At 42.9% G+C, this 16,741-nt stretch overlaps 1 protein-coding gene across 4 annotated transcripts; it reads right to left on the bottom strand.

Annotated features, from left to right (window-relative positions):
• Positions 1-4,067: 4,067 nt before the first annotated feature.
• Positions 4,068-16,666, bottom strand: LOC135481242 (uncharacterized). Of its 4 annotated transcripts, none has more exons than XM_064761082.1 (9): positions 16,636-16,666; positions 15,761-15,887; positions 13,966-15,386; positions 13,528-13,713; positions 13,106-13,252; positions 12,025-12,129; positions 10,719-10,888; positions 10,155-10,228; positions 4,068-7,146 (listed from the first exon to the last, which is right to left on the bottom strand). In XM_064761082.1, the coding sequence occupies exons 3-9, from the start codon at positions 15,326-15,328 to the stop codon at positions 6,903-6,905; spliced, it is 2,289 nt and encodes a 762-aa protein (XP_064617152.1). In that variant the 5' UTR covers positions 15,329-15,386; positions 15,761-15,887; positions 16,636-16,666; the 3' UTR covers positions 4,068-6,902. The 4 variants fall into 4 exon arrangements, with proteins under 4 accessions (XP_064617152.1, XP_064617153.1, XP_064617154.1 ...); XM_064761083.1 differs by having other exon boundaries at positions 15,775-15,887; positions 16,636-16,653; XM_064761084.1 differs by lacking the exon at positions 15,761-15,887 and having other exon boundaries at positions 16,636-16,654.
• Between the last annotated feature and the right edge of the window lie 75 nt (positions 16,667-16,741).

The raw sequence follows: 16,741 nt of genomic DNA, 5'->3' as shown, positions 1-16,741 counted from the left end.
ATTGTCATTCTGTGAGGCGGCAGAGTTGCCTCCCTTCAAAGAGTTAACTCCCTTGTGTACTCACTGCTGGAAGTGTTCATCAGTAGAGTAAAAGTGAAGATCTCCATAACAACATATAACTGTGTATATGGGTGCCCTGACATCACGTCTGAAATCCTTTTTATTGTCTCAGAAGGAATTAATTCGTTTACAAGGATGCATTTAGCCATACCACCTACTCCATACAACAGTTGAACAGTGGTCAAGAAGTGTGTCGACTTTCATCATCGCTATAGTCTACCTTTTCCCATTGATTCCATTTCACCGTGTTGTTCTGAAGGCATTGGTGATGATTGGTACACAACTCATGTTCCTGTTCATTTTTTGTGGTGTACAATGCTATGATGTCATTGACATTGGCATGTTGTAACATCAGGACATGCTAAAACCCTTGGCCATTCCTCTCATTGTAGTTTTTCTAGTGTAGTCTTCAACCAATGTACTTTGTATATAATATATATAATTATAAAATATACATATATATAAATACACCCATGTGTATTCATAGTTAGGAACTGTAAGCTCCTCTGACGTTTTTTCTGACTAAAGCATAGCGAGTCCCCTGAGATAAATGATCATGGTTTTCCGTATAGCGTTGTTGTTGTTGTGACAGAATTGTGATAGATACATGTAGCAGTGTACAAGACACACTATCCAGTTTCCATTCACCTTAATTGTTAAGCCCAGCTGTTTTCTATATGTTTGGAAGTGGGCTGCAGGCTGTTGATTGTCGATCTTCTACAACCTAGTTCCTATGGTTATCTCCTTTGAACGTGCTGTTTTCTATTCTGTACCGGCCGCGTTGTCTGGTATGCCACAGGCGGACGGAACTCGGGGAGTGGACCCACGACCAATAGTTAATTGAAAAAAGGAATAGAAAAATTGTCTGTGATTTAGAGGACAAAATTAAAATAAAAGAATTAACTATGGCTAATCCTGTTGTTCAGTTATTTTGTATGTACCATTTATCTCGAGTGGCGTATCACTGTTTATCCTGCATCAGACAAAATACTCCACTTTTCATTGGACAACAACTGTCACGTGGGGTATACATGTTCTTGACGTCAAATGTGTATGCTGAGTAGGTTATCTCCCTTTGTTGGGGTCCAGCAATGGTGACAGTACAGTGAGAGTAGGCAGAGAATCTTCGGTGGGACTTTCTAGTCAGCCAGCTAGACCTATGAAGATGGGAGGATTGATTGATATGGTGAGAAAAGTTCTAAAATTGCTGAGACTGGTGGTGTTTATTAGGGTATTTAACTCAAAATCTGGAGACACTGTCATAGTGTCACGCCAGGCTTGTGTGTTTACCATACATGTATGTTGTCACTGAGGTTATGCCCGGCACATCATGTGATCGCTTCATAAGATGACCCCAGGGCCAAGATATTTGAAGTGTATTACCTAATATTGGTAATCAGCCACATTTAATATTTCAGATTTTAGCCAAGTTCAGCAGCCAACTGCATTGTTCAAAATCGCAGTATAAAAGAAGCAGATTTAATTCACAGGTATTATACTGTTACACAGTCATTTATGGGCCAGGTACAAAATTGAAGAATTGGCTTAAAATTAAATTTGGTATTAAGTCTTCAAACAGTTTTGAACATAATTGTACTCAGGTAGTGACTTTGTCCATAATGCATATTAAAGCATTTGAAAGCCCAAAAGACTTGATTATAAATATGACTAAAAACAAACAAAAACTGTTCAAAAGAATGCAAAAGAGTGTGGAAAGCCATTTATTAAATAGGCATCAAAATATATGGAAGATTGAAAACAGTAAATAAAAAAATAAAGAAACAAATATAATGTACTATCTTTTAGTGAATACAACTGACTTCAGCTATTTCTAAAGAATGACCTTTCAACACAATTTCAGAGAATTATTGACAATGTCTCAAATTCTTTAAAGTGAAAAGGATGTAAATTGGAGAGCAGTAAAATCTTTATCACATAAATCTATAAAATAAATCTTATTACATGTACAAAACATTGCTGGTGACAAATTCGTCTGAATTAACAATACAACAATACTGCCCCTTCTGTTAAAGCGTAAAAATAGAAAACAACTATGAAACCAGAGAAATATGCTATAGATGTAAACAAAAGCTTTCATTTCAGTGAAATTTAATACTAGTATCTGGTTAAATTTCCATTCACGATGATATTGCCTCTAAATATTTTGCACATCATTATATAGAAAACAGAAAATAAACACACTTTTATATGTATATAAGCATAAATGAATATGAATATCACTGCTATGCTACATGCCTGTACACATGGGAATGTCTGTACACACAGGAATGTCCGTACACACAGGAATGTCTGTACACACGGGAATGTGGTACATGAATGCACTCCTTTCTGTAAAGTCTGAAATTTTCATCAACTTGCTTTGTATCTATGCCTATCTTGGAGAATACTGGTAGTCCAGAAATTAAATTTTTCTTTTACATTCATTTGCCAGACATGAAGCTACACATGAATGCATAATGGCCTGCAATGCTAATGTACAGCCACAAAAGATTCTGTACTCTCAAATACTTTTGATGTTATTCCAGCAGCATGGCTCAAATAAATACCATGCAAACATGCAAAAAGGTTGAAGAATTACAGTAGTAAGGTTCAGCATGCAAAGTCAGACTGGATAGATACCTGTCATACAAAGACCTCAAGGGCTTTATGTTGCTTGTTAGTCACCTAATACTGGGACAATCAATGGTGTTTACCTCAAGCAAAATGAATTGTGACACAGATATACAACATGCTGTGGGACAAGAATCCGCACGAGTTAAAACAGCAGTTAGTGAGAGCTGATTATTCCTAATATCCCATCCTACAGCATGATCGGCACGTTTAACACGCCAGCATGATCGACACGTTTAACACGCCAGCATGATCGGCACGTTTAACACACCAGCATGATCCTTACGCTTAACACACCAGCATGATCCTTACGCTTAACACACCAGCATGATCCTTACGCTTAACACACTAGCATGATCCTTACGCTTAACACACCAGCATGATCCTTACGCTTAACACACCAGCATGATCCATATGCTTAACACACCAACATGATCCACACGTTTAATACACCAGCATGATCCACACGTTTAACACACCAACATGATCAACACATTTAATACACCAGCATGATCGGCACGTTTAACACGCCAGCATGATCGGCACGTTTAACACGCCAGCATGATCGACACGTTTAACACGCCAGCATGATCCTTACGCTTAACACACCAGCATGATCCATGCGCTTAACACACCAGCATGATCGGCACGTTAAACACACCAGCATGATCCTTACGCTTAACACGCCAGCATGATCGGCACGTTTAGCACGCCAGCATGATCGGCACGTTTAACACGCCAGCATGATCGACACGTTTAACACGCCAGCATGATCGGCACGTTTAACACGCCAGCATGATCGGCACGTTTAACACGCCAGCATGATCGACACGTTTAACACGCCAGCATGATCGGCACGTTTAACACGCCAGCATGATCCTTACGCTTAACACACCAGCATGATCGGCACGTTTAACACGCCAGCATGATCGGCACGTTTAACACGCCAGCATGATCGGCACGTTTAACACGCCAGCATGATCGACACGTTTAACACGCCAGCATAATCCTTACGCTTAACACACCAGCATGATCCATGCGCTTAACACACCAACATGATCCACACGTTTAACACACCAGCATGATCCTTACGCTTAACACGCCAGCATGATCGGCACGTTTAACACGCCAGCATGATCGGCACGTTTAACACGCCAGCATGATCCTTACGCTTAACACACCAGCATGATCGGCACGTTTAACACGCCAGCATGATCCTTACGCTTAACACGCCAGCATGATCGGCACGTTTAACACGCCAGCATGATCGGCACGTTTAACACGCCAGCATGATCGGCACGTTTAACACGCCAGCATGATTGGCACGTTTAACACGCCAGCATGATTGGCACGTTTAACACGCCAGCATGATCCGCACGTTTAACACGCCAGCATGATCGACACGTTTAACACACCAGCATGATCCACACGTTTAACACACCAGCATGATCCATGCGCTTAACACACCAGCATGATCGGCACGTTTAACACACCAGCATGATCGACACGTTTAACACACCAACATGATCCTTACGCTTAACACACCAGCATGATCCTTACGCTTAACACACCAGCATGATCCATATGCTTAACACATCAGCATGATCCACACGTTTAACACACCAGCAGCATGATCCATATCCTTAACACACCAGCATGATCCACACGTTTAATACACCAACATGATCGACACGTTTAATACACCAGCATGATCCACACGTTTAATACACCAACATGATCGACACGTTTAATACACCAGCATGATCAACACGTTTAATACACCAGCAGCATGATCCATACGCTTAACACACCAGCAGCATGATCCATACGCTTAACACACCAGCATGATCCTTATGCTTAACACACCAGCATGATCCACACGTTTAACACACCAGCATGATCCACACGTTTAACACACCAGCAGCATGATCCATACGCTTAACACACCAGCATGATCCACACGTTCAACACACCAACATGATCCACACATTTAACACACCAGCATGATCCACACGTTTAACACACCAGCATGATCCACACGTTTAACACACCAGCATGATCCACACGTTTAACACACCAGCATGATCCACACGTTTAACACACCAGCAGCATGATCCATACGCTTAACACACCAGCATGATCCACACGTTTAACACACCAGCATGATCCACACGTTTAACACACCAGCATGATCCACACGTTTAACACAACAGCATGATCCACACGTTTAACACACCAGCAGCATGATCCATACGCTTAACACACCAGCATGATCCACACGTTTAACACGCCAGCAGCATGATCCATACGCTTACCACACCAGCAGCATGATCCATACGTTTAACACACCAGCATGATCGACACGTTTAACACACCAGCAGCATGATCCACACGTTTAACACGCCAGCATGATCCATACGCTTAACACACCAGCAGCATGATCCATACGCTTAACACGCCAGCAGCATGATCCATACGCTTAACACACCAACATGATCCACACGTTTAACATGCCAGCAGCATGATCCATATCCTTAACACACCAGCAGCATGATCCATAGGCTTAACACACCAGCATTATCCACACGTTTAACACGCCAGCAGCATGATCCACACATTTAACACGCCATCAGCATGATCCATGCGCTTAACACACCAGCATGATCCACACGTTTAACACACCAACATGATCCTTACGCTTAACACACCAGCATGATCCATACGCTTAACACACCAGCATGATCCACACGTTTAACACGCCAGCATGATCCACATCCTTAACACACCAGCATGATCCACACGTTTAACACACCAGCATGATCCATACGCTTAACACACCAGCATGATCCATACGCTTAACACACCAGCATGATCCACATCCTTAACACACCAGCATGATCCATACGCCTAATACACCAGCATGATCCATATCCTTAACACACCAGCATGATCCACACGTTTAATACACCAGCATGATCCTTACGCTTAACACACCAGCATGATCCATACGCTTAACACACCAGCATGATCCATATCCTTAACACACCAGCATGATCCACACGTTTAATACACCAGCATGATCCTTACGCTTAACACACCAGCATGATCCATATCCTTAACACACCAGCATGATCCATACGCCTAATACACCAGCATGATCCATACGCTTAACACACCAGCATGATCCATATCCTTAACACACCAGCATGATCCACACGTTTAATACACCAGCATGATCCTTACGCTTAACACACCAGCATGGTCCATGCACTTAAAACACCAGCATGATCCATGCACTTAAAACACCAGCATGATCCACACGTTTAATACACCAACATGATCCTTACGCTTAACACAACAGCATGATCAATGCACTTAACACAACAGCATCATCCATACCCGTAACACACCAGCATGATCCACACGTTTAATACACCAGCATGATCCATACCCTTAACACAACAGCATGATCCATGCGCTTAACACAACAGCATGATCCATACCCTTAACACACCAGCATGATCCATGCGCTTAACACACCAGCATGATCCATACGCTTAACACACCAGCATGATCCTTACACTTAACACACCAGCATGATCCATGCGCTTAACACACCAGCATGATCCATACGCTTAACACACCAGCATGATCCACACGTTTAACACACCAGCATGATCCATATGCTTAACATACCAGCATGATCGACACGTTTAACACACCATGATCCTTACGCTTAACACACCAGCATGATCCATGCGCTTAACACACCAGCATGATCCATACGCTTAACACATCAGCAGCTGCTCAGTGTACCTGCTCAGTTGATACTAGCCACCACCAACCCATTGTTTACATTACAATCAACCAGACATCAAAGTACACAAAGGGAGATAACTGGATGTGATCATTTGATGAGATCATTGGTTACTGCCTTGAGAACATGGGATATTAGTTTGTGAGCATGATGCTGCTCTGCTTGATCGAGTGGAATGTGGCTTGTCATGTGACCATATATTGATCAATGGAAACAAAGAATCATTATACAACAATAATCATTATACTTCCTTAAAACTGGATCAGAAAATGATCAGTGACTGCTTTATCATTTGATGCTAACTGGAATGTCCATCTTGCAAGGTTCCCCCCGGATACAGCTGATGTGCTTATCAACTAATGGGAAGCACAAGATAAGTCTTGAAGCCATAAAGTTAGGTTTTCCTCTTCTTCATATTCTTTCTGGGTCCCTTTCTCTGAGTTGTTCTACCCTTGATTTCTGGCTGCCTACTTTCCTCTGTCTTCTCCTGTGGCCTGATCTGTTCTAAGTTATCTCCCCCTGTTTCATCAGGCTGAAATCGAGAGTTACTTGCCCCTTGATTGTTTACTTCAGTCTCGTCCTGAGCTGAGTTTGTTACTTCAGGTTGTGCTGGTGATCCTTCTGTTATCTCACCTTGCCTTGAAAGCAAAATGGCGAATAATTAAGATTTATTTATTTATTGGTGTTTATTGGTGTGAAGAATATTTCTGTGCTACGTGCTAGGCTAGTAAGCTTCTCATGGAGGTCCAGATTTCTTTATTGGCGCTTCATCGTGTGAAGAATATATCCACACTACGTGCTACCTTAACAAGCTAACCACTCAGCTATGGAGGTTCTGAATAATTACAAAAATCGCCATAATGACTGATTAACAGATTCTAATTCTCAATTGAGCTCAATGCTTGCAGTACTTTACCCCTTCTTACAGTTACCTTAACACTGGCATGGATACCTGATGACATGCAGTGGAGCTCCTAAGGCTAGATCTTCCACTGTGTTAGGTGACTTACCTGATGACATGCCAGTGGAACTCCTCAGGCCAGATTCTCCACTGTGTTAGGTGACTTACCTGATGACATGCCAGTGGAGCTCCTAAGGCTAGATTCTCCACTGTGTTAGATGACTTACCTGATGACATGCAGTGGAGCTCCTCAGGCTAGATCCTCCACTGTGTTAGGTGACTTACCTGATGGTATGCCAGTGGAACTCCTCAGGCCAGATTCTCCACTGTGTTAGGTGACTTACCTGATGACATGCCAGTGGAGCTCCTAAGGCTAGATTCTCCACTGTGTTAGATGACTTACCTGATGACATGCAGTGGAGCTCCTCAGGCTAGATCCTCCACTGTGTTAGGTGACTTACCTGATGGTATGCCAGTGGAACTCCTCAGGCCAGATTCTCCACTGTGTTAGGTAACTTACCTGATGACATGCCAGTGGAGTTCCTAAGGTTAGATTCTCCACTGTGTAAGATGACTTACCTGATGACATGCAGTGGAGCTCCTAAGGCTAGATTCTCCACTGTGTTAGGTGACTTACCTGATGACATGCAGTGGAGCTCCTAAGGCTAGATTCTCCACTGTGTTAGATGACTTACCTGATGACATGCAGTGGAGCTCTTCAGGCTAGATTCTCCACTGTGTTAGGTGACTTACCTGATGACATGCCAGTGGAGCTCCTAAGTCTAGATTCTCCACTGTGTAAGATGACTTACATGATGACATGCAGTGGAACGCCTCTGGCTAGATTCTCCACTGTGTTAGGTGACTTACCTGATGGCATGCCAGTGGAACTCCTCAGGCCAGATTCTCCACTGTGTTAGGTGACTTACCTGATGACATGTCAGTGGAGTTCCTAAGGCTAGATTCTCCACTGTGTAAGATGACTTACCTGATGACATGCCAGTGGAGTTCCTAAGGCTAGATTCTCCACTGTGTAAGATGACTTACCTGATGACATGCAGTGGAGCTCCTCAGGCTAGATTCTCCACTGTGTTAGATGACTTACTTGATGACATGCCAGTGGAGTTCCTAAGTCTAGATTCTCCACTGTATAAGATGACTTACCTGATGGCATGCCAGTGAAACTCCTCAGGCCAGATTCTCCACTGTGTTAGGTGACTTACCTGATGACATGCCAGTGGAGCTCCTAAGGCTAGATTCTCCACTGTGTTAGATGACTTACCTGATGACATGCAGTGGAACTCCTCAGGCTAGATTCTCCACTGTGTTAGGTGACTTACCTGATGACATGCCAGTGGTGCTCCTAAGGCTAGATTCTCCACTGTGTTAGATGACTTACCTGATGACATGCAGTGGAACTCCTCAGGCTAGATTCTCCACTGTGTTAGGTGACTTACCTGATGACATGCCAGTGGAGCTCCTAAGGCTAGATTCTCCACTGTGTTAGATGACTTACCTGATGACATGCAGTGGAACTCCTCAGGCCAGATTCTCCACTGTGTTAGGTGACTTACCTGATGACATGCCAGTGGAGCTCCTAAGGCTAGATTCTCCACTGTGTTAGATGACTTACCTGATGACATGCAGTGGAACGCCTCTGGCTAGATTCTCCACTGTGTTAGATGACTTACCTGATGACATGCAGTGGAACACCTCTGGCTAGATTCTCCACTGTGTTAGGTGACTTACCTGATGACATGCCAGTGGAGCTCCTCAGGCTAGATTCTCCACTGTGTTAGGTGACTTACCTGATTGCATGCAGTGGAGTGCCTCAGGGCTAGATTCTCCACTGTGTTAGGTGACTTACCTGATGGTATGCAGTGGAGCTCCTAAGGCTAGATTCTCCACTGTGTTAGGTGACTTACCTGATGACATGCAGTGGAACGCCTCTGGCTAGATTCTCCACTGTGTTAGGTGACTTACCTGATGACATGTCAGTGGAGCTCCTCAGGCTAGATTCTCCACTGTGCTAGATGACTTACCTGATGGCATGCCAGTGGAGCTCCTAAGGCTAGATTCTCCACTGTGTCAGGTGACTTACCTGATGGTATGCCAGTGGAACGCCTCTGGCTAGATTCTCCACTGTGTTAGGTGACTTACCTGATGACATGCAGTGGAACTCCTCAGGCCAGATTCTCCACTGTGTTAGGTGACTTACCTGATGACATGCAGTGGAATGCCTCAGGGCTAGATTCTCCACTGTGTTAGGTGACTTACCTGATGGCATGCAGTGGAATGCCTCAGGGCTAGATTCTCCACTGTGTTAGGTGACTTACCTGATGGCATACAGTGGAGTGCCTCAGGGCTAGATTCTCCACTGTGTTAGGTGACTTACCTGATGGCATGCAGTGGAGTGCCTCAGGCTAGATTCTCCACTGTGTTAGGTGACTTACCTGATGGTATGCAGTGGAACGCCTCAGGCTAGATTCTCCACTGTGTTAGGTGACTTACCTGATGGTATGCAGTGGAGCTCCTAAGGCTAGATTCTCCACTGTGTTAGGTGACTTACCTGATGGTATGCCAGTGGAATGCCTCTGGCTAGATTCTCCACTGTGTTAGGTGACTTACCTGATAGTATGCAGTGGAGCTCCTCAGGCCAGATTCTCCACTGTGTTAGGTGACTTACCTGATGACGTGCCAGTGGAGCTCCTAAGGCTAGATTCTCCACTATGTTATGTGACTAACCTGAGGTCAATCAGAGAGTAGGCTGGCAGCTCCTCCTCGTCTACAGGTACAGGGTCCGGCCAGGTCTTGTCCACCTGCAATAAAGATCATATATCATGTAAACTTCAGTTCAGAAACTTGAAGTGTAAGTAACCTATACCAGGTAAATAGCACTGGGGATGGGGCGGCCTTACAGGAAGTACTAGAGACTTAGAGTATATGCAGCTTTTTCATATTCTTTGTTGTGTGTTGGTATATTTTATTACTGTAAACCTTCAACCTTTTCGACTTATGCACTTTTTCCAGTGGAATTTAAATATACATTTATTATGAAAATGATGCTAAACATGATTTGTTTGTGCTGCTCAAGATGCAAGCTTCAAGACTGTGCAAATTATTTTTCTCAAAAACATTTTTTTGCAGAGGCAGTTGAGAAGTTTGAAGAATTGAAAGGTTGAAGGGTCCATGTGACCTTAACAACTTTACTATGCCATAAACTAACACTGCACAACAACCAATCCAGGAAGAGACTGTTGCATCACTAGTGTCTGGTAGACTATAAAGATCTGGTTGACACACACATACCTGACAGGTTGACGACTCTCCTATGTAGTCTATCTCCAATATACTCCCTGTGAAAAGGTCATGACCCCTAACCTCGTCGGAAAGGTCGTCGTCAGAGAGGGCAGAGTCAGGTCGGCAAGCAAGTTCCTCTTGAGGGTCAGGATACATGTCTTCGTAGTAGACATCAGGTTCTGTAACACAGCATGGTGACGGCAGGGACAAGTTAGTAGACAGCTTGCTACATCAGCATGTGGGTGGCAGGGCCGAGTTAGCAGACAGTTTGCTACATCAGCATGGTACACAGTGGTATACTATACTCTACAGCTGACTTTAAACTGGAACAACTAGTGTAACTTTTACAGCAGACTGTTGGAACATTTGGTCATCTGGTCTGTCTTGTCACACCTTACACTCAAACACTCTGGTCTGTCTTGTCACACCTTACCCTCAAACACTCTCTTGTGTCTTGTCACACCTTACCCTCAAACACTCTGATCTCTGGTCTGTCTTGTCACACCTTACCCTCAAACACTCTTTTGTGTCTTGTCACACCTTACCCTCAAACACTCTGGTCTGTCTTGTCACACCTTACCCTCAAACACTCTCATGTGTCTTGTCACACCTTACCCTCAAACACTCTGATCTCTGGTCTTTCTTGTCACACCTTACCCTGAAACACTCTGATCTCTGGTCTCTCTTGTCACACCTTACCCTCAAACACTCTGATCTCTGGCCTGTCTTGTCACACCTTACCCTCAAACACTCTCTTGTGTCTTGTCACACTTTACCCTCAAACACTCTGATCTCTGGTCTCTCTTGTCACACCTTACCCTCAAACACTCTGATCTCTGGCCGGTCTTGTCACACCTTACCCTCAAACACTCTGATCTCTGGTCTCTCTTGTCACACCTTACCCTCAAACACTCTGATCTCTGGTCTCTCTTGTCACACCTTACCCTCAAACACTCTGATCTCTGGCCTGTCTTATCACACCTTACCCTCAAACACTCTCTTGTGTCTGGTCACACCTTACCCTCAAACACTCTGATCTCTGGTCTCTCTTGTCACACCTTACCCTCAAACACTTTGATCTCTGGTCTCTCTTGTCACACTTTACCCTCAAACACTTTGATCTCTGGTCTCTCTTGTCACACTTTATCCTCAAACACTCTGATCTCTGGTCTCGCTTGTCACACCTTACCCTCAAACACTCTGATCTCTGGCCGGTCTTGTCACACCTTACCCTCAAACACTCTGATCTCTGGTCTCTCTTGTCACACCTTACTCTCAAATACTCTGATCTCTGGTATCTCTTGTCACACCTTACCCTCAAATACTCTGATCTCTGGTCTCTCTTGCCACATCTTAGCCTGAGCTTCCCTGGTTAACTTTTTCTTGGCAACTTTCTCAGCTCGTCCATTCAGAAAAATGGCTGCGGTACAAAGTGAAAGCAATCATGAACGTATTCCTGATAACAGAGACGTGAAAGCAATCATGAACGTATTCCTGATAACAGAGACATGAAAACAATCATGAACGTATTCCTGATAACAGAGACATGAAAGCAATCATGAACGTATTCCTGATAACAGAGACATGAAAACAATCATGAACGTATTCCTGATAACAGAGACATGAAAACAATCATGAACATATTCCTGATAACAGAGACGTGAAAGCAATCATGAACGTATTCCTGATAACAAACATAGCATTAAGAGCAGCATTTTTAGCTGTGGACATTCTATGCACCAACCTAAATACAGCATTTGGAGCAGAATTCTTGACTGGGTACTTTCTACATGTATGTACCAACATGAACACAACATATTGAATGGAATTCTTGATGGAAGACATTCCATGTACCAACACAAACACCAGAATTCTTCATCGGGGACATTCTATGTACCAACCTAAACCTAGCATTTTGAGTAACATTCTTGACTGGGAACATTCTATGTACCAACACAAACAAAGAATTCTTCACCTGGGTTCATTCTATGTACCAACCTAAAACTAGCATTCAGAGTAGCATTCTTGATTGGGGACATTCTATGTACCAACACAAACACAACATTTTCAGCAGAATTCCTGAGCGGGGATTTGGACGTTGTATGGACCTACCTAAACACAGCATTTTCAGCAGAATTCCTGAGCGGGGATTTGGACGTTGTATGGACCTACCTAAACACAGCATTTTCAGCAGCATTCCTGAGCGGGGATTTGAACGTTGTATGGACCTACCTAAACACAGCATTTTCAGCAGCATTCCTGAGTGGGGATTTGGACAACCTACCTAAACACGGCATTTTCAATAGCATTCCTGAGCGGGGATTTGGACAACCTACCTAAACACAGCATTTTCAGCAGAATTCCTGAGCGGGGATTTGGACGTTGTATGGACCTACCTAAACACAGCATTTTCAGCAGAATTCTCTTCTTAACAGGGGACACCAGGATAAAGTCATATTCCCTTTGTGTAAGACGTCGAGAAAACACTGGCAGTAAATCCATAAACTTGGCAGCCGTCTCTTGGATGGAAGACTTGACTGAGTCTGAAAAACACAGGAAGACAACACATGTGAAACAGCAAGCTGTACCTGACTGTTGGTGAGTATAAAAGTGAAACATTCCTGAGCTCAGTATTGAAGACAAAATCAAATACATAAACACATTGTAACACTTTCAATTGGCGCTAGAAAAATTCCATCACAATTATTGTGCACACATGTTATTTACTAACAGAAATATCAGCCTCCAGACTCTCTCTTACTGGCTCTGATGTACGTTACACAAAGTTTGCAGGCTGGTCAGGCTGGCCGCCACTTACTGGAGAAGAGAGACTTGGGATAGATGTAGGCATGAGTCTGGATCATGCTGTCTACCAGGTTCAATAGTGGGCGGTGCATGATGTCACCAAGATACTCCGCCTCTCGACAATACACGTTAATTACTTCAATCTGTTTCGCTAACTCATCGGCACGGGCAAACATTGGAGGAGCTTTTTGTACCTTCTCTGAAAAAAATATTCAAAATGTATACATGAACTGTAATTAAAAGAGCATGTCAGTTAAACATCTGAGATCACCTAGTGTTGTTAATTTTCTAATTAGCATTTTTCAGAGAAGGGGGAGGCATATAATGATACCATAAGTCTCCATATGTACTGTTTAATGGGAAAGGTCCAATGTATTTTTTTTCTTCATTTTTTTTTCTTATTTTGAAAACAACGCCCCTTTCAAAACAAAGACAGATAAGAGAATCATACCTAAGAATATCTGTCCCCTCAGCAGGGCCTTCATGTATTTGCGGGTGTGAGGACTGAGTCGTGATAGTCCATGTCTTGTCAAGGTGGGCCACATGTGCTCTTTACAGCAGTGTTTGTAGCAGATTATCTCCCTTGTGAAAGCATACACAACAAAGAAGAGAATGGCTAAAGCTACGAGGCCAGTGAGAACGCCCAGTAACCATACATTGTATGGATAGAGCATCCACGGTGAACCCACCTGTGTGGGAGAGACAGAGGTCATGACCGTCCCATAGAGAGACATGCCTAACAGGCTCAGGTAACAGTACACCATCAACACATTAAGGGAGGTAACTCTGAATGGTCGGAACAGGCACAGAAGTAGAGACATGAGAGAGAAGATTCCGAGACAAAGGCCCGCCTGGGTCCAAATAGAATTGTGAGCCAATGAGAACACAAGAATGACGCTCAGTTTGAACAAATGCATTACAGCTCTGTAGTGAACACTTCCACGGGCAAACGAGGCAAAAATGTGGTAACTTTTAACAACCCACGTGAGATTCAAACCTTGACGGTACTGAATTTCTTTTAACTGGAGAGTGGCCTCATGCTTTCGGCGACTGATCCACAACACATAAATCTCTTGAAGAGTTTTGTATATCAGCCAGATTGGGAAAGGAAGAAAAACACAGACAAAGAAGGCTATGGCAGTAGTCATGATGATCCAGTGATGACCGCTGGAACATGTAATACTGTTATCAATATCCACCAGATTCTGGTCTGTGCAGTGGAACACCCGACCAGCCACAACACCTACAGGAAGAGTAAACAACTGAATCATAACAATATACACATGCTGCAGACGGGCAATTCTAACCATCATAAAGGGGTGTTTTCTGTGTCGCAATCGTGTATATGTGGCGACATAAACCACTACTGCCACGATGAGGATTATCGACCAACCCAGAATAAGACTGAAATAATATGCTGGCATCGAGTCACTGGGAACATGGTAGCCCTGGATGTGTTTGTAAGCACCTGCTGTGTGAACTTTGAGAAAATCCCAGATGTCCAGGTTGAAAAGGAAAATAAAATTGGTTGCGGACAAGAATGATTCAGGCCATGCCCATCTTAGTGCCATGGATTGAACGATGGCCAAAAACTGGAGAATCTCTATGATTGTAACAAAACAATCCAGTATCAACAAGGATGTTGTTTTCTTCCTGGACATCTTATCGTAGAGAATGCTGTCATCTTCCTCCTCATCATCATCGTGTAAGTACAACACACTCGGCTTATCTGACCGGCCCTTCCTTGCGTGTCCCAACTCCTCCTCTGTCATCAGAAGGGCAGACGACTCTGGAGTGGCTTTCTTCTCATGCATTGTTAAGCAGATCTCATAACAAGGCTACAGCAGTGGTAAGAGTCGAGGACCTGAAAACCTGTCACAAACAGAAAATTTTAACCTATACAGCTTTTTTTACAAACACATCCCTTCATACATACTGGACTGACCACTGTTGCAATTCATGCATGGGAATTGATGGTCAAAAAAAATTTCTCAGGAATGTCCAAAAACACCTCAGCCTTCCTCCAAATTTGAAATCAGCTGCTTTTTGTTTTTCAAATTTTAAACAAAAAAGTCTGAAATAAGCCAATTAAAAGAGAACTGTAATGCCTGTACAGTAAGACTTAAGGTAACCTAAACCACACATACATGTACATTTAGTGTGTCAGTGATGTATGTACATGACTGATTGAAGACAGGAAGACAATTCAGTGGTCTACAACGAAGATAAGACTTACTTATAAGTACCATCAAATGCTTACTGTCATCAAGGCCCCTGAAAATACGCTCAGCAAGGTTGTCCAAGGTTAGGTTTGACCTCAGATATTGTGTCCTTTGTGGTTATAGTCCTACACTTAGGCCTTCTCAGGACATCCTGCTCGAGTATCAGTATAGGCAATATATGACAACTATCAAGGGCATTCAGCTTAGAAGTTGTGTTGGATAACATAACAAATATATGGGTCGCAATTTCTGGTTATATAGTGAGCGACGTATAAGTACCGATACTAATATTGGCCAATATCAAGTCGTTATTAGCATCTATACCGAAATGTTGCTCATTGAAGTTGTGATCCATATATGTGTTATGTTAATTACCTTCATACCTTTATATCAAAGGTATGAAGTATTAACTGTTTACAAACAACTTTAAACTTTTTAACGTTCTACAGTGAAATGAAGTATTAAGAGATCATGCACATCTGGGCGAATTCAATTTGATCAATGGAATTTTCGGAATGGCACCTAAGCGAGAGATTAACTAAGTTTACCGATCTTAACTTAAAGACTCTTTGAGAACGATGAGTAAAGAATAAAGAAAGCGTTTTGTACACCGAACAGATTAATGACACTAAATATTACTAGTAAAATTATATTAGACACGAAGTTGAACTACTTCCGAAAAGTTTCAGTATTTTGTTTAGACCTACAGTGACAGAATCGTGAATCATCAAGTACGCCTCATAGGTTAACTTGCTCGATAAAATGAAATGGAACAAAATGTTCATCCAACAAATAGAACAAGTGATAGGTATAGTTTATGGCTATAAAAGTGACTGACGTGAATAAAGAAGCAGATTATTTTACATGAAAATAGGGCAAAACAATCCTGTTATCTTGACCTGTTGTTGTCGTTTAACACCCCGATGTCGCCATCTTGTTGTTGTCATAGCAGCAGCCAATGAAAATAAAGCGCACCTGCACACTGACATTGACCTTTCAGCCTAC

This window comes from Liolophura sinensis, unplaced genomic scaffold (genome assembly GCF_032854445.1).
Source record: "Liolophura sinensis isolate JHLJ2023 unplaced genomic scaffold, CUHK_Ljap_v2 scaffold_14, whole genome shotgun sequence".
NCBI classification, from domain to species: domain Eukaryota; kingdom Metazoa; phylum Mollusca; class Polyplacophora; order Chitonida; family Chitonidae; genus Liolophura; species Liolophura sinensis.
Note: the sequence above shows the minus strand (reverse complement) of the source record. Positions and strands in the feature narration are given on the sequence as shown.